Raw genomic sequence first — 21,249 nt, 5'->3', positions numbered from 1 at the left:
AAGTGAAGGTCTCAACGTTATGCTTCGCAGCAGCTTCTAAGCACAGTATATAAAACTGAAGATGGCGATACCGTCAGGTCGTACGGCCTTCAAGAAGAAGGATGGTGTCTTGACCTTGACGCCGGATCAACAGTCCGTCATCTGGACTCCAGCACCTGGGAATGGCCCGCCTACGGTCTCCCTGGTCATTGCTAATATCTCAAGTGAGCTTCCGTCACACGAGACAGTACTATGCATGACTGACTTGGGCCACAGATTTGCAACAGACACCAGACAGCGCAGCAAAGGTTATGCTCAAAATCTTTGAGAAGCCTCCAGATGCAACAGAACAAGTGCCCTACCTCTTCCACTTCACATCACCAGAAGCCAGGTCTGAGGCCAACGCCATCAAGGACCTGCTCTCGAGGCTGTTGGCCGATATCCGCTCCGGCGATCCCAATGTCCCCAAGCCCTCCGGCAACTCAACCCCGAACGCGGCCAACGGCGCAAATGGTGCCAGCGGTGGTGGCGGCGGCGCTGGCGGCGGCTCGTCCATGGCGTTCGCCAGCTCCGCCAACGCGAAGCCCAACAGCGCTCGCTGGTTCGACGACGCCCAGCTCAAGGGTGACATTGAGCTGCAGCAGTCCCTTATGAAGAAGGACCGCACTCTACACCAGACGTACATGGACGCGCGCGCGACCAAGCCCGAATCGATATCGGACGCGGCCTTTAACGCCCAGTTCTGGTCGACGCGCACAAACTTGCTGCGTGCCCACGCCATCGAGGTGAACCAGCAAAAGGGCGCGTACAATGTCCTCCCCGCGATAAAGCCGCGGCTGGAGAACGACGTGCTCAAGCTCGACATCACCGTCGAGATGGTCCAGCTCATCATGGCGCAGCACCCGCTCGTCAAGCGGCTCTACGACGAAAATGTGCCCAAGGTCCCCGAGAGCGAGTTCTGGTCCCGCTTCTTCCTCAGCAAGCTCTTCCGCACGCTGAAGGGAGATAGAATCACGGACGAGAGAAAGGAGGGCATCAAGCGCGACGCGCTGTTTGACGCCCATGATGCCAGCGAGAACACGACAATGTTCCAGCGCAAGAGCATGGCGCAGAGCGTGCCGCACATCATTGACGTCCACGGCAACGAGGAGAACCAGGGCGGCTTCCGGAGCGGAAACCAAAAGGATGTCGAGATGCGCCCGCGCAAAAACGTGCCTATTGTAAATACCCTCAACAGTCTCAGCGAGCGTATGCTCGCCAACGTGGCCCCCTCGGACCGCGATACCGGCGCCGAGGCCGAAGAAGACTCGACGTGGGCGGAGATTGCCCTCCGCGACCTGCGCGGCGACGCAAAGGAGAACAAAATCATACTCAACATCAAGGAGCAGAACCGCTTCTTTGCGAAAAAAGACGAGGCCAAATCCGCAAACGCCCTCGCTTTCGCCAAGCAGAACCCCTCGGACGTCCTATTTGACATCCAGACCGACCTCGAGACCATTGAGACGGACGGCGCGGGCGGCCTCAACCTCCGCGCGGGCATCGGCATCGTCGACGACAGCGACAGCGACGACGGAGGAACGCGGCGCCCGCCCCACGTCGGCTCCCGCGCCGCGCGCAAAGCCGCGGGCGACGACATCATGAAGGGCATCCGGCAGCGCCGCGCGCAAAAGTACGGCGACACGGCGGCGGACGAGTCCCGCCCCATGGGCCTGCCCGTCGAGGTCGCGGAGCGGTGCCAGCTGACGCACGCCACGACGGTCGAGTTCCTGCACCAGTTCTGGAACGCGTTTCTGTCGGGCGACCCGGACCGCGCCAACGAGCTGCAGTACCTCGTCGAGTCCCTCAAGCGCTCGGCCGAGCGTATCCACGCCGTCGCCGATGAGGCGGAGAAGACGCGCGACGACATCATCCGGGCCAAGAAGAAGGAGATTATGGATCACTACAAGGCGACGGGGAAGAAGATTCGCGGGTGGCGGCCTGAGCATGAAAAGGGTGGCAGGAAGGCCGTGCTGGCGATTATGCAGCCGACGCTCGAGGCGCTGAAGAGGGCGCAGGGGGATTATCAGCGGGCTCTTGCTGCTGAGGGGGTTCAGCTTTCCACCGAGGCCTGAAGATTGCACTTGAGGTGAGAAAAGTCTGGGACGGAGAGAGAATCGGGGTCGGGTTGTATAAGAGACATCAAAATGCGAAACCATCAGGAGCTTTATTCAGGAATAAGCAAACCACACCGAGCCATACACGCTTCTTACTAAATGTTCATTGGGCACAAAAGTCGTGTCGAATCACACCTTATGCTGTCTCGTAAATCGCGAAGAAGGGCCAACTCAGCTAATTTCTTTTATCAAAACCCCATCTCATGAGGGTGGTAATTCATAGCCCATCTCTCGCTAGTCCCTTATTTTTTACTCGGCAAGTCTTTGGGATGCTACCTGACTACCTGATCGTAGATGGCGTGTGTCCTCTCAATGATAATACATAATTCACCACTCACTTCCTTTCCCCCCTTTCTATAGCCCACGATGGGGATGTCCTCAAAGGAAACTCTTTCCCACCACACAACAAAAATCGTACAAATTCGCCTGAAAGACCACCCCCGTCCCATCCATTTCTCTGATGATGGTTCCAAGTCAAGGGTGGGAGATTTGCCTTCAGCGAAGCCAGAATGACATTACAAAGAAGACGAACAGAGAATAACAGTCAAAACCCGAACCCAGCGTTCTTCAAGCAACAGCCTGCCGCACCCTGGCCTCCTCAGCATCCGTCGATGTCGGCAGCACACCGAAGCCCATACCCTTCCTCTTCTGGCTATTCTTGGCCCGGACATCGCCGTACTTCTCGTCGAAGCGACGGATGCTCTTCAAGCTGTCCATGTCCTCGCTGACGCTGGCGGCGATCATTTTGAGCGCTTTATCAAAATGATGTTTCGCAAGCGTGCGTTTGGGAGGGAACACGTAGGGTTCCGGGCCGGTGTGCCGCGCCGCCACCTCGCTCTCCTCCTGGACGGCCGTCATGGCGGCCGCGACGCAGAGGTTCTTGAGGTCGGAGCCGGAGTAGAGCACCGTCTTCCGCGCGACGTCGTCGACATCGACCGAGGCGTCGAGCGTCTCGCCCTTGAGGAGGATGCGGAGGATAGAGGCGCGGTCGGCCTTGAGGGGCAGGTCGACGAGGATCTTGCGCGGCAGCCGGCGGAGCACGGCGTCGTCGAGGTCGAAGGGCCGGTTGGTGGCGACCATGATGAAGGCTTTGGTGTCGCTCATGCCGTCCCACTCGCGCAGGAACTGGTTGATGGTCTCGCGGTGCGCGGCGCGGTTCCGCTGCCCGCGGGCGGCGAGTAGGGCGTCGGCCTCGTCGATGAAGATGACGAGCGGGCTCAGCTTCTTGGCGAGCGAGAAGAGGGCGCGCACGTTCTTCTCGCTCTGGCCGACGTACATGTCGTTGATGCTGGCGCCGCTGACCTCGAGCATGTTGGCGCCGCTCTCCTTGGCAACGGCCTTGGCTAGCAGCGTCTTGCCGGTGCCGGGCGGGCCGTAGAGGAGGCAGCCCGGTATCCTGTCGGTGGCGAGGACGCCGTATGTGAAGGCTTCAGGGCGGACGAGCGACAGCGAGGTCAGGAGCTTGAGGTTGTTCTTGGTCTCCGCGTCGGCGTGGACGTCGGCAAACGTCGTCTTGATCTCGCTGCTGTTGACGAGACCGCTGAGGAGCTTCTTCTCGTAGTCGTTGTAGTTGCCGGACACGCGGAGGCGTTCGGGTTCGGGCTTCTGCATGTCGGCAGACGAGCTCGCGCCGGCAGAGGAGGGTTTGGAGCGCGTCGGCCGGTCCTGGGTGCGGTGCAGCTGCGCGGTGCTGTAGCTGCTGGACTCGACGACGTCGAAGAGAACCCTCCATGACTCGTCGGGGCGGACGGTGCCCTCGCAGGCGTAGAAGAGGCGGGTTATGTGGTATACGTCGGAAAGGGGGAGGATGGAGGTTGCCAGAACGCGGGGGATGAGCGAGACCTCCATATAAGAGCCGTGTGTGTCATCCAAGAGGAACTGCGGCGGCGAGGACTTTGACACGCCGACGATGCGCAGTTTACTCGTGTCTCGCGTTTGGCCAGAAATGCTCTTCAGCATATGCTGGATGTTTCGCAGGTTCTCTTGCAAGAAGTCATTGGCCTCGTAAATCTTCTTGGTGTTTGCAGCGTCGGTGATCCGCTGGAAGTTCAGGGGCAAAGGGATCAAACACTCCTCTGCCGCAATCTCCTTGAGCGTCGATGCGTACTGCTCCGAAGGGTTCTCGTTGGATGAGGTGCCCACCAGGGTCACTCTCTTTCCAGCGCGCCACATGGTGTCTACGATGGTCCGAAGTCGACCGATGAGCAGCGCACCCTCGAGCGTCATGTTGAGCTCGACGAAGTCGTCCACGTGAATGATCAGGTTGCGATCCGGCTTCGACGTCATCTTCGTAGCCGAGTTGGCAATCTCCTCGAGAACGGCGTTGATCTTCAGGTTTTCCCATCGATCGACAGAAGGAAGGATGTAGTCCTTGGGGCCTTCTTTGATCTTTTGCAGTTCGTTGTCCATTGGGTTGCCGTAGCCGCCATCCACCCCGTGATCTCGAAGGTTGACCCATGCCGCTTCGATCTCGCCGGAAAGATCCTCGTCGTTGGGCTTGGACGGCTCCTCGCTCTTGACGAGACGTCCATTCATCTCGGCAGACCGATATCCCAGCATAGAGATCGAGCCGCGCGAGTAGGCACAGTCCTGCCCGATGTAGTCGCCGACAAGCATCGCCAGCTCCTGCGCATCGAGGTGAATCAAATCGGCTTCCGCGCATGACGCAACGTGCTTCATGAGCTTCTTGGTATGGCTTCGGCCGGTGTAGTTCGGAATGTTGACGACAGTAAGCGGTCTCTTGAGCTCCCTGCCTGCGGCACTTGCGTCCGGCTGCAGAGAAAGCTCCGCGCACACAGCCGTGACGACTTCGCCGCGGATTCGGGGGTCGAATAACCTCAGTCCGTCACGTCGCAGCTTCGGCCGTCCCTCTTCGATGTATTGCTCGACAAGCGATTGCAGTACGCTGTCTGGATCTTGTGTTGGATCGGCGTCCGTCGTTGCTCTGGTGTGTTGCGACAAAAGGTTTGAAAGGACGAATTTGTTGGAGTATCGAAGCATGTCTGCGAATTCGGTGGTCGGCAGCGGCTCGCGGGAGTTCTGCAGGTTGTTCGAAGATCGCATCTCGTCAATGGAGAGACTCAGCCACTGCGATGCCTCAGCAAGGAGGCGGCTCCTCCTCTCAATGGCTTCGAGATTGCCCCGGCGCAGCGCATCTTGCAACTTCGCTTCGCTCCAAGACGCATGGCTGAAGACGAGATCCAAATCTTTCCAGAGCAGATCGTGCCAGCGGGCGCCCATGTATCGATGGTGCCACAGGTCGTTCGTGAGGGTGTTGATGCGGTTTTCGGGATCGTACAGCGATACGCTGTTGTCGAGGAAGCTCTGCGGCAGCTTCACCGGTGGCAGCTCGTCAGCGGCCCGCGGCCTTGAGAGGCGCGCTCTCGCAGAGGCGAACGCGCCGCCTCTCGACCTCCGAAAAGCCGACTCCGCCGTGACCGACTCAGTCTTGCTTATGCTGCCATCTTTGCTTCTACTGCCGTCCTCTTGCTCGCCGGCCGGTTTGTCTGGTGGTTTGCCGTCTTCTGCGCCGCCTTCGGACGGGCTCTTCCGCAACCTAAAGGACGGGTGGAAATGTCGACACTGGCTGCGATGAGCGACCGAAAGCGCTAACCTCGATGTAACGGAGACTCTTGAGGCTGATGCAAGGGCCCGAGGCCCTATTGCATACATTCGGAAGGACAATGAGCAAAATGCCAGCAATTGGCGGTGTCGTTGCGTGGCAAAAGAGACCTTGTTTGCTTTCGAGCTGTTGAAGCCGGTACCATGCTTAGTGAGAACGGCGGAATCTCGGCAGAGTCTTCACCGACGCTCACCGAAAGTCCCACACCGAAGTATGTAAATCGTAATAAGATCATTCACGATGGATCCTGGACCCAGCCGTAGATGACTCAGCGTAGGTAATTCAATGAAATTAAAGATACGGCGATGAAGATTATTTTTGAATCCTTGGTAGATAGTTGTGGGCATAATGGTATGTACTTGTTTCTGGGGGTAAGGATTGGACACTGCTCTACGACAGATACCTTTCTCAGAATATGACGTCCTCCCCGAAATCTACTTCCTCAGTATCAGCTGGCAACTCCTTCACCCTCGTCCACCACTCATGCCAGTTCCGCATTTGATCTAGCAGACTCGTCGTCAATTCTTGCATGTCCCACTTAGGCCGTAGTGATCCAATCCCAGACTGCGTTGAAGGTGTGCCACGGTTGTGTGGTGATACCGTTAACAATGGTCCTGTCGTGACCCAATTCCTACTGATGTCGTTTCCTATATGCTCTGACCAGGTCAGAACCGTGGTGTCCTGGATCGTGAAGATCTCATTGAGAGTTCTGAGTCGGCGAAACAGCCCCGATGCGGCTATGAAAGGGGTTTCTTGGTTTTCAAGATACTCTTGCGCCCCTTGGGCGAGCAGGCTGAACCAATGTAACATCGACATAACGTTGTCCCAGCCTCGAGGTTCTGTAACCATGAATGAGAACGCTTCAAGGGAAGGCTGAAATGCGTTGAGGAGCCAAGTGATGCGTCGGAGCACATGAACATGCTCAGGACTAAGCATGCTCCGTCCTAGGGCGTTTGCCCAAGCCAATGTGGTGGTGACCAAGGCAGCAATGCACCCCATATTGTCTTCGCTGACTTGACGAGGAATAGGTGACGATTTTATTGCCAGTCCAAGCGCGTCGCATAAAACATCGAGCATCGCGTAGGCCTCGACATTAGATAGGGTGGCATGCAGCACCGCGGGAAGCATCTTGCTGAGAACGAACGACATGATGGCATCATTTTCCAAAGCCCCTTTTAGGAGGACAACCTCATGCGGCAGTCGGCCACGCTGAAGAGCCCCCTTGAAGTTATTGAGCAAGAAGTGGAATAATGTACTAGGGACTCTGGGGTCGCCTTCCGCAAGCTTGAATCCGTATGACTGGATCAACGCTGCTTGTAATTGCGGGTCCTGCATCGGTGGCGAATACTCCTTGCTCACTTCCAAGAAGAACTTTTGTACGGGACAGATGTCTGAACCATGAGCCTTGATGAGGGAAATGATGTTGCGGACGAACTTGACATAGCTTGGGTGTTGTAATTCGTCTGCGGTCATGATTTGAAGGTCAGCCCGCATTTGGTTCATGACGGCATTAAGCACTCTCTCGAACTCCGACCGCATGTTCTTCTTGGAGGCAGTGTCGGCTGTGTGTAAAGATTTCCGCATCCAAGATGCCGCGTCTGAGCATAGTCAGTCATCCGTGCCACGAAGTCAACTTGCGCAAATACTCACACTCAAAAAAGTCACGGTTGGCCGCGTAGCCTGGGTTGACGACAAGACCTGCTTTGTCCGGAATGAAAGGATAGCCCTGCCGCTGGAGCTGCTGTCCAAACTGGTTCTCAAATCTCAAGCAGTGACTCGGCTGTATGATGACCATGAGCCACAACAGCAAAAGGCTTCCTCCAATATCCTGTGTCATGTTAGTTGTATTCATGGATCACGCGCCAGTCGCGTTTCTTACCTCCAGGTTAATGGTTGCTCCCTTCTGCGCGACAACGGAAAGGAAGAGTGGAAGGTATTGACGTTGTTCGCAGTCAAGCTTGCTTGGCGCTTTCCCGAATAGCCCATATTTAGTAGGTTTAAAAACCTGCGAGAGTGCCTAGGAATAGTAAGCGATCGATTGGCTCTTGGAATCAACTCAGACCAACTCACCATCATTCCGCAGCGTACGAAAAGACCAATCATCATGCCAGATACCACGACGGATTGCTCAACACAGGATGTTGACACGCTTGAATTGCCAGGTTTACCGAGCGATTGATTTGACAAGAGGCAGCGTGCTGCTGAGAGGAACGCAGCAGCCAATTCGCGGTCCAGCATCTAGAAAGGTGTCAGACACGTAAACGAAGAAATAGTATGAGCATGACTTACCAGAATGGCATCCTCGGACTCCAAAGTCCGAGAGGCCATACTGTCTTGACTATCATCTGCTTCGTTGAAGACCGACTCGATTCGACCAAGAAGACGTTCCAGCGTGGTCATAGAGGCTTGGAGAAGCGTGGACGGGAAGTCTGCTGGCAAAGTAGAGAAATGCTGGAAGACTTGCTGTAATTGATCTGCGAATGTTGTTAGTTCAAGTACGCTGAACGTCTGGCAAGTTATCTTACAAGGGCTAGAGGCAAGCCTTGCCAACTCCAAACTACTCGCATACTGCACAACCTCCATTGAGGACTTGACTGAGAACAGCATGATCTCCATGGTTGCAGCTTTGTTTGTAGCCACAATGGAGTTCATCAGGTCCTCGCTGACATTATTGCTATCATCCTTAGACAGTGCTAAGAACTGCTGTTGGATATCTGCTGCGGCAGAGTTGTACTGGTCCAACAGCTGCTTGAAGACATTGGCCTGCCAGCTAGCCAGCGGGTTGAATGACGCGGCGGACTCTTCGTGTACAACAAATCTTGCCAGTTGATTCCAGGCCCGCAGGTTAATAAGACAGGCTTCCTTATGAGAGCTAGCGGGAATGACCAATTTCTCCAGATTGTGGATGCCGGGACGAAGATCAGGTGGCGCTGCCCAGAACAGAGTACATAAGAGATCATGATGGTTCCTGAGAGCGGCTAAGTCATTCTGGTGAACGTCTTGTTCTTTAGAATATTGCCGGTCGTGGTTTGGCAGTGTGCGAGCGACCAAATTCCGGATGTCGTTGATTGCCCCATTCTGTCTCAGCCTCTTGATGGCTAGTGCCACGAGTTTGAGGAATATGTGGAAACACCTATCCTCAGGCTCGACATGGAGAGACGGTTCAAGATGAAGGCTGTCTAGGAAACGAGCTGAGCGGAAGGCTTCCTCGTTGCGCAAATGAGATAAGTTCTGCGAGCCAAAGAAGTCGAAGATGGTACCGATGATACCGCTGCTTTTCTGCCAACCCCATTGATCGACCAGATAGTGGCATCTGGACACTAGTGCCCGGCAGTAGTCGTTGAAGCTTGGAGACTGGCGGGGATTGTCGCGGTATAGTTGGAAGACGCGTTTGAGGACTTGCTGGGGCAAGTTCCACCCTTCCAGGGGAACCAGGTGTCTCCTATCGGAAACGACCACACCATTGTCGTCAAATTCGCACAAGGGTAGGAGCGTGAACATCTTCTTCCAAAGATTCTCAAACTCTTGGGAGTCCATGCCACGAATGACACTTGGTTGTATCATGCACGAGTATGTAACGTCCCAGAATGTCATCCTAGGAATCCGAAGATATTCTAGGGCCTTTATGAGAACTACCCAAGCGTGTGCTACGAACTTGTCGGAGCGAATGCCACGCTCGCGGTATCTTAAGGTCTGAAGATCATCGTAGAGTTGCGTAACGTCATCCAGGCCAATACCGAGTAGCGATCGGACCAGTGTTTCTGCAGTTTTTCTGAGAAGCGCCTCCATAGCAAAGCTCTCTGTCATCAGCGCCGGACTTTTTTGACAGAGGCGGACGGCGTAAGAGACAACGAGGAATACATTCGACAACACGTCAGCCAGTTCCCGACGTTGAGCCAAGTCACTGACATCTTCAGATTCGAAGCGCGTCAAGAAAGACTTGACCACATCAGACACCCGAGCGATGAATGAGGCAGCATCGGCATCGTTGGTGAAGCTCATCGCTTTTTGGACGTAGTCCAGAACAAATCTTGCCGCTGCTTTGCCATTGGGTGTGACTTCTGCAGACAGCGATGGCCTGAGAATTTGCTCGAGGATCCCGTCCATCACGATGCCGAACTCGGACGAGACTTGCTCGGTCCATGAGTCCCATCGAAGGACCATTTCACCAAGGCTGTAAGAAATTCGGGGTCGATAATTCCACACCTTCTCGGGAAACTGGTCATACGCTATTGAGCTGACCCGTCCACTGCCTATGAGTGTTGTCTCGTGAAAGAAGACCCCGCGGTCCAGGGGGAAAATATCAAAGTGCTGTGTATAGTGTGTGCCAAAAGGACCAAGACCAAGAAGCTGATTGTCGTTGAACGCGGCTTTGGGCGTTTCGACGGGAGTTATCAACTCTATGGTAGGCATGGGGTCATCTGCGTGGCGGAAATGGGCGGCCGTTACATCGATCTGGATTGGCTGTACAGGCTTTCTCGGGCGCTTCAGTATTGGCCTCTTGACTGCTGCAGGCTCAGGAGAGCCTCCAGCAGCAAGGCTGTGCCCTGATACTACTGATGATGTGTCGTCTAAGAAAGAATCCAAGTGCGCACTTCTCGATGACAGCGACTGCGAGTGATTACGCTTGAAAAGAGCATCGAGAGCTCGCTTCTTTGCTTGGAAACCGACTCTACCCGGTTGCTGGGTCAAATCTGTTTCAAGCTGAGCCGGCCTATTTCGGGTATCTTGCGTCTGCTGGCTTGTGACCGAATTACTTCTCGACATTTGCCTTATCCGAGAGTGCGCCTCCGGCAAAGGCGTCAAAGGCGTTGAGGTCTCACGACGGAGTTCATCAGACTGCGTGGCGCTGCGGGCTTTTGGAGAGGATACAGCACCACGAGAGAAGACATTTGATGGTAGTTGAGTCAGTGGGTGTCGCCCACTTGACCCTGTGGGCCTAGGTTTCTTCGTCTGCAATCCAGGTCGAGGTCGAATCTTGCCTCCTTTCCACTGTTGGAGCACTCTGCCGGCATCTACATTGTCCTTCCGCGTGGCTAGGCGTATGCTCTTGTGTGTAGGACTGGATCGTCCCATGTGCCGTTTGCTATGAGCTGCTCGAGCCGCAATCTTCAGAAACTTCGGCGCATCTGGTTCGATGACATCCAGAATGCTCAACCTTGGAGGAGATTTCGCTCGGGCCACAGCTCGAGTGTTGCTCAAAGTAGATTTGCGACTTTTAGAGAAAGGATCGAGGCGGGAAGCTCCAGAAGTTCGGAGTGCGCTTTTCAGCGGTCTCCCGCGTTTCTTGGGTTGGGTGCTTGATGGACGGTCGTTCTTTTTCTGCCTTTTGGCGGGTTGTCGAAAGTCTTTCAAAGTCAATTGACGTTTTCTGCTTGGTAGCATATGGTCAACCTGGTCTTCTTCAACGACGGAGCCACCGTCGTCGTCGTCACTGATTTCCGTGACCTCAGATCTCTCGAAAGGCAACACAGTCTGGATATTGTGAGAAGGACGTGTAGGCGTCTGCGTAGTGACCACATCGTCGTCTGAGTCATCGAAGAGAAACGCTGCTGCCGTAGATGATGCCGAGCGACCTATCCGTCGGACAGCCACGCCTCGTCTTGGACCCTTCTCAGGGGAGTCATCGGGGCGTTGGTACTGAGTAGGCTTGGGACGGTTTGCCTGTTGGTCGAGCCTAAGCCAGGATGCCGGAAGGACACCTCGCATTCTCTTTGCAATCGCCGCGCCGACCTCCTCGCGACCATCATCCCGACCCTCCGACTCCTCTCCTGAACTGCTATGCGCATCAACATCTCCGGATCCATTGTCTTCTTCCACATCGGACATGTCTGCCACGGTCAGGTCGAAGACTGGCGGTTCCCTTTCGACCGAAATTCGCCCCTGGAGCTCAGGAGCAGACAACATGTTGCCATCCACGATAGGCAGGTCATCGCCCTCAGAAAATACCGTTCCGGCGTTGCTCTCTGTAGGCAATGATGTAGGATCAATCAAATGGTTGATCACAGTAGTTTGTACTTCAGGCGATGAAGACGGCGAAGAAAGCATGCCGTAAATCTCATCATACTGCTGAAACTGCGGGCGCGAGGGCGCATTTGGGGCTGCCGTCTGCGTCACCACAGCCTTGGTCGCAGTGCCTTTCCCGCGCTTTCGCTTTTTGGCAGATCGGTTTGCCAGCAAGTCGCGGTGAATCTTGTCAAGGGATGGCAAATCGTCGACATCGGAGAAGCTGGTATTATCCGTATCTCCCTGACTTGGTTGGCTACTCGGTCCGCCGCGGTGCTTGGGGGACGATGTTCGGAGGGGTGAATCGGAGAGGGACGACATCAGCTGAGGACTAGAGCTTAGCGGGATATCCAGGCCGTTGAACTGGCTCTCGTCTGTGGTTCCGTTTGGCGCATCAGCTGTGGGTTCTTGGCTATCATCCTCAAAATCCTTCTCCTGGGAATCCTCCTCCGGCCGTTGACGTCTCGGGGCTGGCTCTGTGGGCATTCTGATCGGCCGGATGCCGTGTGACTTGAGAGCCTTGCTGTACTGGGCATTCTCAATGAGGTATGGGTGTTCCTGGATGGGTTTCCTTGGTCTGAACGAGCGTTCATACCGCACAGCGACTTGTCGAGCAACCTCCTCGTCCCTGTTGGAGCTTTCCACCCGCTGAATAGCTGCCGGCCTCAGCTGCTTCCTCGACTGGGTCGGCGCCGGAGAAGCAACAGAAGAGGCTGCCGAGGAGACGGATAAAGGCCTCGGAGGCGAAGTGTTACCATCGTTAGACTGCTGAAGTGGAGCTGCCACCTCTGCATCCGGGCTAGAACTAGCAAAGAGCTGAGCAGCCAATCGTCTCTGCCGGCTCTGTTGACTGGGTTGTGAAGAGGCCGCCAGAGACTTTTTAGGAGGTGGAAGGCTTTCGGTATCGTTCTCGGCGGGGAACTCAGGTTCAGGAGCAGTGATTCTAACATAGCTCGTCGAAACGGTATCATCGCCAGCCAGGGGATCGGGAGAGTCGTCGCGGTCGTTGGGAAGATATCTAGTCCTCGTTTTTGTCGTAGGTGCCACTTGGGCTGCTGGTTCGTCTAAGTCCAAGTTGAAGGGGTCGTCCAGCTCATCCACATCCGGCACCGAAGACAGCGGCGAAGAGGGCGGCTCTCCGTCAATAGGCTTAAACACCTCATGGTGGCGGTCCGTTGCTACACGATCTGTAGTCGCGTCTGCTGGCGTATCCTGTGACGATTCGGGAACATCCCATATGCTCTTTCGGACGTCCTTCGTTTGTAAAGTATCGGAGGTGGGTTTCGAAGGTAGTTCGGGGTTCGGCAGCGACTCAAGATCCTGGCTATCGAAGTCGAGTTCGTCGTCCGAGTCTGGGACCTCACCCAGTTCTTTCCAGTTTGCCATGACATAAAGCGTTCATCATAAAGAAGTACACATCGTAAAGTATGAAGCAGTGAAGGGCTTCTAGGAAAGGTTGGGTGGCCAAAATTTCGGCTCGTCTTGTTTGATGCGGAAAGCGGTAGTGCTCTCATTACCTAAGGTAGTCGTACCCAGGCGAGGTGCAAATAATCCGATTGTTGAAGCAGACGCGTTCAGGCGGTCGCTGAGCGCGTCTGGTGGGGTACACGCTGTCGCACGCGGTGGCACGGGGGCGGGAAACCACTTTAGTCGATTGAGTGTGCGCACAGGCCCCGGCCTGTACCGAATTTTGGGTGACCGACCGCGACCTCTGGGTTCACGCTACCTGAGCTATCCCGGGTGCATCATCGATGATTACATCACAGCCGCCGCCTACCTTATTGTCAATTGCAAGATTGAGCTCCCTATCGTGGCATGATAATCGTGCCTGAAAGATTCGTTCCATAACTCGACTATCTCAAGCAATTCAAGACCTCCAAGATGAGCTTCAGAAACGTTATACCCATCGTCGTGGCTGTAGTAGCAGGCATCTCCATCAGTACGCACCACTCCCAGCCATTTGATACCAGAGGAGATACTCCTGGCCCAACTCGAAAGTCGCTGATTATAGCAGCTAACTACACATTGAAGCCTGAGCTCGAAAGACAAGCAAAACTGCGGGAGCAAAAACAGTTCGAACTACCCAAGCCCGTCTCGTCGAGCGAACCGAATACCTCCGATTTACAGACTCCGAACCAAACAAAACCCCAAGCCGGCACAGGTCCAGAGAACTCAATGCCGAAGTCATGAAGTTCTGAGCAGCAATGGATTTAACAACCATTTTATCAAAGAGCTGTCAGCCTGCTTGAAGCTGAAACTATTTGAATTCTGGCGACGGAAGATATCCAGGCCTATTAGGGGGCATATCACAAACCTCGGAGACCATGATAAGTCCCCCAAAGAGAGGTATTCACAACGAAAAACCAAGTTCAGGCAAAGAATGGGCTGTTCCGCATAGCTTGTCAACTCTATGCCAAAGAGAGAACTACTTGAAACAATACGAGTCGGGATGATCGAGTCGCTGTAGGAAATCCGACAGCACATAAGCGCAAGCTGTGTCTGTTTAATTCAATTGTACAATATCAAGAGCATAATATCAGACAGCACCCCAGGGGGAGAGAGTGCGCAACTAGATGTGTATAGAATTCGCTCATTGGCTGAATTATCTGGGTTGCGCAAAGGCTGATGGAAAGTCACCGACTTCGGCCGAGATGCGCCGTGATGTCAATATCAAGTACAAATTAAACGGTCCGTATGCAGCAGCCAATTGAGCTCGCAAACCAGTGAAATACGGACCCAAGAGGCTCACAAGTGATGCTCAAGTGACTGAGCAGTCCCCGGAGCACATTTACACCTTCAATCAACGACCACAAGACGAAGCAATTGAGATCCCGGTCAAACGGCGGTATTCGGAATGAGCCGACAACCGAGCCCTGCAGTGGGAGCTGCGCTGCTGCAACACTGGGCTACAAGCCTGTCAGTGAAAGCAACAAACAGCGCGTTGGTGCACTGAAGAGCTACCCGTAAAGCTCCCCGTCAGCCCAGACACCGAGGTGAAGGAACCGGCAACACCCCCCGTGGCCCGCCCCCCCTGCGCCCAGCACTCAATTCCATTGGTAGGATGGCTCTCGCACAGGCCACAATGGTATCACGTGATCTCTCAGTCACCCAGTCGCAGCCGGCGTATTGCAATCGAAATTCCAATCATACGATTGCCCGGAACTTCTAGGTAGACCAAAAAAACCCTCTTCTTCCTCCTTGACGCCCATCACGAATCTCGCAAGAAACCCCCCCACCCGCGACGTCCACGAACCTCAATCGCTCCAATTGAGCTCCTCCTCCGAACTCGACCGTTCTCCCTTTAGCGATTTTTCCGACGACACATAAACCCCGACACAAAAATGTTGCGCCCGACCGTTTCCCTGGCCCGTACCGGCCTGCGCGCCCACTCCGCCGTCATCCGCCGCGCCGCTTCCACCCACGCCATCTCCAACCCTACGCTCGCCAACATCGAGAAGAGATGGGAGGGCATGCCCCTCCAGGAGCAGGCCGAGCTCTGGATGGCCCTGAGAGACCGCATGAAGGGCCCCTGGGCTGAGCTCACCCTTCAGGAGAAGAAGGCCGGTGCGTGACTATTTTCCATTACATTCCGTCGAGATAGAGAGAGGAAACGTGGTTCGATGTCGGCCGAAAGGGGATTGAGAAAGGGGGGAGGGAGACAAAGCCATTGAGGGAAGCTCGTCAACATCAATTGCTCGAGAGGAAGGAGGCATCTTATATATGCCACCCGATGCTCTCTCTCAATTGGCTTTTTCTGATGCCCGAACCTCATATCCATCCCCCCCATCCCTGTGCATACGCATTGCGTCACATCGAGAAACCTCACAAAAAAACTAACGCAAATTGTCTCAACAGCCTACTGGATTGCCTTTGGCCCTCACGGTCCCCGCTCCGGTACCCCCGCCGGCGAGACCGGCCGCGTCTTCTGGGGCGTCATGGCCGCCGTCGCCGCCAGCTTGGCCATCTTCTCCACCGTCCGCATGTTCGCCGGCCCTGCTCCCGACACCATGACCAAGGAGTACCAGGAGGCGTCCAACGAGTTCCTCAAGGTATGCAGCATACAACACTGGCAATCTTTCACTGCCGTCCTTCGAATGGAGGACACGTCAGCGTCGACGTCGAAAACAAAAATACATCAGATGGCTAACCAACTCTTCCACTCGCGTACAGAAACAAAATTCCGACCCCCTCACTGGTCTCTCCTCCGAGGGCTACTCCGGCAAGGGCATGGTCCAGTCTCCTCCCAAGGCTTAAAATCCCTTCCCGATATCCCGTTACCCTTCCCTATCTCGTCTCTTAGAATCACGAATCACAAATTCGACACACACCATGGCAGTTTTGCCCATGTATTAAATGACTACTAGTAGAAGGCTGGCTGGCATGGGCTGAGGGGGCTTTGCGACGTGACTCGAGGACAACCCAATCTGCTTGGTGTAAATACTGTACTAAAAGAGCTGAATTCCAAGCAAATTTCCATTTGTTTCTTCAAACAAAGCTGCCCCTCGATGTCGTGTCTAGACATGTGGTGACTCACGTTTATCTCACGAACCTTCAACTGTTGGTCTTGTGACTCAGTATTCTCCCTTGTATGGAAAGATATCACAGTTCACAGGCTGCCAATGGGCGCCTCTTCACTTGTGGTCCAATGTAAGGTAGCCATGAAGAGGAGCTTGAAAGAACAGGTGGTAAATCTATTGGGTTTGGTTTCTAGAAACACGGTGCTTTTGCATAACTCATGACAATTGCGATTAGCTTGGTAAGTAAGTCTCCTTCTCTTTCCCCTTCTCTAGTTGTCTTCCACTATCCATGGCCCTCTGCCTCTTCACCGTAACAGCACTGTTTAGGAGTGTTGGGAGATGGGTGACTCCAAGCCAAGCACCTACACACTGTTAGTCTCATAGATCCTGTTATTGTATACGGAAACCTTACCAAGGCAGATCTGCTGGGAATGTAGACGTGAGTCCAGTTCTTGCGGTTGTTCCACTCCATGGCAGTGGTGAAGAATCGGGTTCCCTCATCCACCCGCGCGTGACCTCCAAAGTCTTTGGAGTCAGTGTTGAGGATAACCTTGTAAGAGCCGGGCACATCAATGCCGATTCTGTAGTCCGCGAAGCTCTCAGTGGGATGGAAGTTGAAAATGAAGACTACGCCAGCCCTCTCGAAAACAATGACCTTGTCATTCTCATTCTTGAGAGAGATGTACGCCTGAGGCGCGGCTAACCAGCCGTACTTGCCCTCGGTAGTGTTCATTGCGCGATCAAAGTTGTTCAAAAATTGGTATCGAAGCAAATGATCATCAGTGAGGTTCAGCTGGCGTCTAGCATACCAGAACGAATTCTGGTTGCCCTCGCGCGGGAAGTCAAGCCATTCAGGATGGCCAAATTCATTGCCCTCAAAGTTCAGGTAGCCTTCGCCGCCGAGACCATGGGTCAACAGACGAATCATTTTGTGGAGGGCCATGCCGCGGTCAATGACCGGCGTCAAGGGAGTCAAAGTTGACATGTTCGTGTACATCTCGGCATCGCAAAGATGGAACATGAGGGTCTTGTCACCCACAAGCCTGTACTTTGTTAGCTTCGAGTGTCGTGAGTTTCGTACAAAGGGTAAACGTACGCTTGGTCGTGACTTTCAGCATAGGCAATGGTCTTCTCGCCATGTCTCCGATTTGTGAGAGTGAAGCAGATGTTGCCAATGTCCCAGTTTTCGTCCTTCGTCTCCTTGAGGATCTTGATCCACATATCCGGGACAGCCATGGCGAGTCGATAATCGAAGCCAACACCACCGAGGGAGAGCGGCAGGCAAAGAGCCGGCATACCCGAAACATCCTCAGCGATGGTAATAACTTCCGGGTACAATGAGTGCAGCAGTTCGTTCGCAATCATGAGGTAAGCAATCGCCTCCTCATCAGCGTCCGGCCCAAAGTACTCGTGGTAGCCACCAGAGAATCCACTATAGTTAGTAGTTGTTAGCAAGAAATAGTCAAGGAATGGTCTCACACATGTTGAGCACTTACGTTCCGATACCGTGGTGCTGGTAGAGCATGCTCGTCACACCGTCGAAACGGAAACCATCAAAGTGGTACTCGTCCATCCAGAACCGCAGGTTGCTGAGCAAGAATCTCATCACTTCGTGATGACCGTAGTTGAACAGCCTGCTGTCCCACAGCTCATGGCGGCCACGTCCTCCCTCGTGGAAGTATTGGTGGTCTGTGCCGTCGAATTCGTTGAGTCCATCCAGAACGTTCTTGGAGGCATGGCTGTGAACAACATCGAGAAGCACAGTGATTCCCATGCTGTGAGCCACGTCGACCAATTCCTTGAGGTCTTCCGGTGGTCCGTAACGACTGCTAGCGGCGAAGAAGTTGTTGATCTGGTACCCAAAGCTGGCATAGTAGGCATGCTCCATAACTGCCATGAGCTGAATAACGTTGTATCCGAGATCTCGGATTCTGGGCAGCATGTTTTGGGTGAACTCCTTGTAAGTTGCAACGCGCAACTCGGGTGATGAGATTCCCACATGGGCCTCGTATACGCGTGCGCTGCGAGGCTTTTGTGGCCTCGGGTACTTGAACTCGTACTTTTCTCCCGCAGGAGGATTCCAGAAACGAGCATCGTAGGCTGGGGATACGGACAGATCTTGCGTCACGTACTTGATCCACGCAGGGAGCCGGTCGACGCGCTCGCCGCTGGGAAGTTGCAAGGAGATCTATAATGATGTGAGCCCAACCACGCGTCAGAAATACTGTGAAATGAGCGTACCTTGACTTTGGAGTTGTGAGGGATTGCAGCCTGGCCATTGTTTGCGGGAAGAGTAATTTCGAAAACTCCGAAGTCATTCTTCTTCATCTCATGAGAGTTCCGGTCCCAATTATCTGTTGCCACCCAATCAGCGTGTGCAGGTATACTACATACGATTCAACTCACTGAAGTCACCAGTCAGGAAAGCCTGAGTGGCGTTGGGTGCCCATTCTCGATAAATGATGTTGTTGTCCTGGTCGACATTGAATCCAAAGAGTGAGGTGCCCTATTCACCCAACTTAGCTCTTGGAAGGAAAATACGAGCTCACTTGACTTACCTTGGAGAACTTCTCAAGCCCACCTTCAGTGTCATTGATTTTCTTGATCCAGTCCTGAGCGCGAGAGTAGCGCCTCTTCAAGGATTCCTGAAAAGGCGACAGCCAGGGGTCAAGCTTGACAACGCCTGACATATTTTAGACAGTGGCCCTACAAGGAGATATGATCAGGAAGCTTACCAGTGCCGTCGGTTGGGAAGCCATCGGCAGCACCGCTCGGTCCGTCTAGAGCGATGGTATTGGCAGAGTTCTGAGCAACAGCGGCCATGTTGGTTGATGACGATAGAGCTTGCGGTGGTAAGACGAAGTTGATGGTGCGGGGCAGAACCGCGGTGGTTTGAGCTGAACTCGATCTAAAGTAGGGCAGATAAAGCACGTCAGGTGTCGTTCAGAGATGGTCGGCAGTGTGAAGCAGGGTAAGGTGAGAAGGGAAGAGGCAGCGAGGGGTGGGATTGGAAGCAATGGAAAGCTCCCCGCACAAAGTGTTGAGGTAAGGTGAGGTGAGGCAAGGTAAGGTAGGACAGCTATGTGACGGAAGAGCCAAGCAAGTACCTGAGCTCGATGGAGATTTCACGCCTTTCCTAACGTAGGTCGGTAGGGGTCTGGAGCTAGGCAAGGAATGCGCAGATTGGGAGCAATCTCTGCAGGAATTGAGCGAGTCTGGGGTTCTCGATCAAGCGTTGGACGTTGGATTAGGTGTAGAGAAGGAAGATGCAAGGGAGAGAAATAAACACAGATGATTGCTTTCTTGGACAAATGCCAGTAACAGTCTGTTTGGATTGCCTGATAATTCCCCCGCAGTGCCGGGATAAGCTTGGGATGGGTTTAACCTTCCAAACCACAGACCTAAGGATGGGAAGGGAGAGCTCAAGGTATATCAATTGGCGCTGTGCATGATATGACGTCGTGGGGCAACGCAGCTGGGAGCTCGCATCTCGCAAAAAGCAGCCCGGTCAGTAATTACACTATGCTAAGGTAACCAAAAGTATTACCCCATACATCTCGATAGGATGAAGCACCACCAGTGGTACCCACGGAACAAAGGTCCAGGCCTTCCTCTCATCACCTCACTGATGGTTGGCCTGACTGGTGCGACCAATTCAACGAGAATTGCTGCTCCATCGGAAGTGGCAGGACGCTAAGGCAAGGTAGGAACGAGAAAAAATATGCTGCCGCCACTCGAGAACCCCTCCCTGGGGATGCCTGTTTGGTGCATCTCAATTCTCAACAACAAAAAATTCACCGGCCGAATCAAAACGGGGTTGATGGACGACCAAGGCGCCGCGCAGCCGATTGGACTCATCGCCACCTCCGGAAGGGTGGTGGAACTGGTGGTTGGCCCCCAGCACACCCACAGCGCTCATCCAGTTGATCCAGCCGAAGTCCAAGGCGAAAAGGCGACGCTGAAGGTTGAGGCACTTCTTTTAGCGGCTGAAACTCCGCGTTGGTACTTGAATTTGCTCGGCAACCCCGTCTTCTCACTCGATGGACTGATGGAGGCGTTATTTGGTTGCCGGGTTTGCACCTTGCTCCTTCGAGGTGAGGAAAAGAGGGTAACGTCGATAGGTAATGCCCTCCATCAACCAGTAAGAAGAGGAAAGGGGAACAGGGGAGACGAGTACGAGTTATCAATATCAGCGTTGGTGGGACCGATATGTCGTTATCGTCGCCAAATGCCATCACCGATACGTCGTGGGCCCTCTGAGAATTGCATGCCAGACGCACAGTGGTGGAGCTTTTCTGCTAACATGAACTCTGGGGGTGGGCTAGAGGCGCAACAAAGTAGTTTCGGGTGATTCACACCAGATGCACCAGTCGTCCAACACACTTCTCTTCATATTTCTGCATAATGATAGACAGGTATGACAACTTATACGGACCAAACAGAACTTTCTAACAGAGTAAACCGACGTTAAATTTCACGGTCCGCATTGGGAAACCGTTAGAGACGGCTGTTTCCAGAACTAACAAAACGCCCTTCACTCCCCAATACAATACAAGATTCATCCCCTCACAATGTGCAGCCTGGTCTTGTAGATCCAATGGGCAGCCATAGTAATCTATCATGGCCCATTGTTCTCAGTATTTTGCTAGATGTTCAATGGGCAGCCCAGGCTCAGGCATGGACATGGGCCACAGTACCTTCGCACCAAAAGCTTGATCGGTCCTATCTGGTTCGATTACCACTCCCAAATAGGGCAGAATCCAAGATATGCCAGTGATCGCGGCCGGGGTATACCAAGCTAACGCAAGCTCTGGTGCCATGGGAATTGACTTTAGGAAGGTGAGCAATCTAGAAACCATTCTCGAAGTGCAAGCTGATAGCTGGGAGCTTTCCCCAGTGTTAGCCGCTCCTAAGCGCTGCTGTGCTGGAGCTCCAGCTCCCCAACCCCGCATCCGGGCCACACGACCGCCGA

The 21,249-nt window shown here is 54.0% G+C and overlaps 6 protein-coding genes across 6 annotated transcripts; 4 read left to right on the top strand and 2 right to left on the bottom strand.

Annotated features, from left to right (window-relative positions):
• Nucleotides 1–61: 61 nt before the first annotated feature.
• Nucleotides 62–2,090, top strand: CCOS01_14138 (TFIIH p62 subunit domain-containing protein; the record flags this gene model as incomplete). Its single annotated transcript, XM_060462282.1, has 2 exons — nucleotides 62–203; nucleotides 256–2,090. The coding sequence occupies 2 exons, from the start codon at nucleotides 62–64 to the stop codon at nucleotides 2,088–2,090; spliced, it is 1,977 nt and encodes a 658-aa protein (XP_060307378.1).
• A 609-nt stretch (nucleotides 2,091–2,699) lies between these two features.
• CCOS01_14137 (Mus7/MMS22 family protein) lies at nucleotides 2,700–13,146 on the bottom strand (the record flags this gene model as incomplete). Its single annotated transcript, XM_060462281.1, has 6 exons — nucleotides 2,700–5,688; nucleotides 6,293–7,352; nucleotides 7,405–7,582; nucleotides 7,825–7,992; nucleotides 8,044–8,228; nucleotides 8,280–13,146. The coding sequence occupies 6 exons, from the start codon at nucleotides 13,144–13,146 to the stop codon at nucleotides 2,700–2,702; spliced, it is 9,447 nt and encodes a 3,148-aa protein (XP_060307377.1).
• Nucleotides 13,147–13,641: 495 nt separating this feature from the next.
• CCOS01_14136 (uncharacterized protein) lies at nucleotides 13,642–13,950 on the top strand (the record flags this gene model as incomplete). Its single annotated transcript, XM_060462280.1, has 2 exons — nucleotides 13,642–13,699; nucleotides 13,775–13,950. The coding sequence occupies 2 exons, from the start codon at nucleotides 13,642–13,644 to the stop codon at nucleotides 13,948–13,950; spliced, it is 234 nt and encodes a 77-aa protein (XP_060307376.1).
• A 1,151-nt stretch (nucleotides 13,951–15,101) lies between these two features.
• Nucleotides 15,102–16,014, top strand: CCOS01_14135 (cytochrome c oxidase polypeptide 5; the record flags this gene model as incomplete). Its single annotated transcript, XM_060462279.1, has 3 exons — nucleotides 15,102–15,324; nucleotides 15,616–15,809; nucleotides 15,931–16,014. The coding sequence occupies 3 exons, from the start codon at nucleotides 15,102–15,104 to the stop codon at nucleotides 16,012–16,014; spliced, it is 501 nt and encodes a 166-aa protein (XP_060307375.1).
• A 586-nt stretch (nucleotides 16,015–16,600) lies between these two features.
• On the bottom strand, nucleotides 16,601–19,100 carry CCOS01_14134 (alpha amylase; the record flags this gene model as incomplete). The annotated part of the gene is made up of 8 exons (XM_060462278.1): nucleotides 16,601–16,639; nucleotides 16,690–17,320; nucleotides 17,374–17,709; nucleotides 17,774–18,465; nucleotides 18,519–18,631; nucleotides 18,684–18,783; nucleotides 18,836–18,960; nucleotides 19,013–19,100. The coding sequence occupies 8 exons, from the start codon at nucleotides 19,098–19,100 to the stop codon at nucleotides 16,601–16,603; spliced, it is 2,124 nt and encodes a 707-aa protein (XP_060307374.1).
• Nucleotides 19,101–19,998: 898 nt separating this feature from the next.
• Nucleotides 19,999–20,628, top strand: CCOS01_14133 (uncharacterized protein; the record flags this gene model as incomplete). The annotated part of the gene is made up of 1 exon (XM_060462277.1): nucleotides 19,999–20,628. One exon carries the CDS (start codon nucleotides 19,999–20,001, stop codon nucleotides 20,626–20,628), a length of 630 nt encoding a protein of 209 aa, XP_060307373.1.
• Between the last annotated feature and the right edge of the window lie 621 nt (nucleotides 20,629–21,249).

This window comes from Colletotrichum costaricense (assembly GCF_030867565.1).
Source record: "Colletotrichum costaricense strain IMI 309622 chromosome Unknown Scaffold_19.1, whole genome shotgun sequence".
NCBI classification, from domain to species: domain Eukaryota; kingdom Fungi; phylum Ascomycota; class Sordariomycetes; order Glomerellales; family Glomerellaceae; genus Colletotrichum; species Colletotrichum costaricense.
This window is presented reverse-complemented; position numbering and strand designations above follow the sequence as displayed.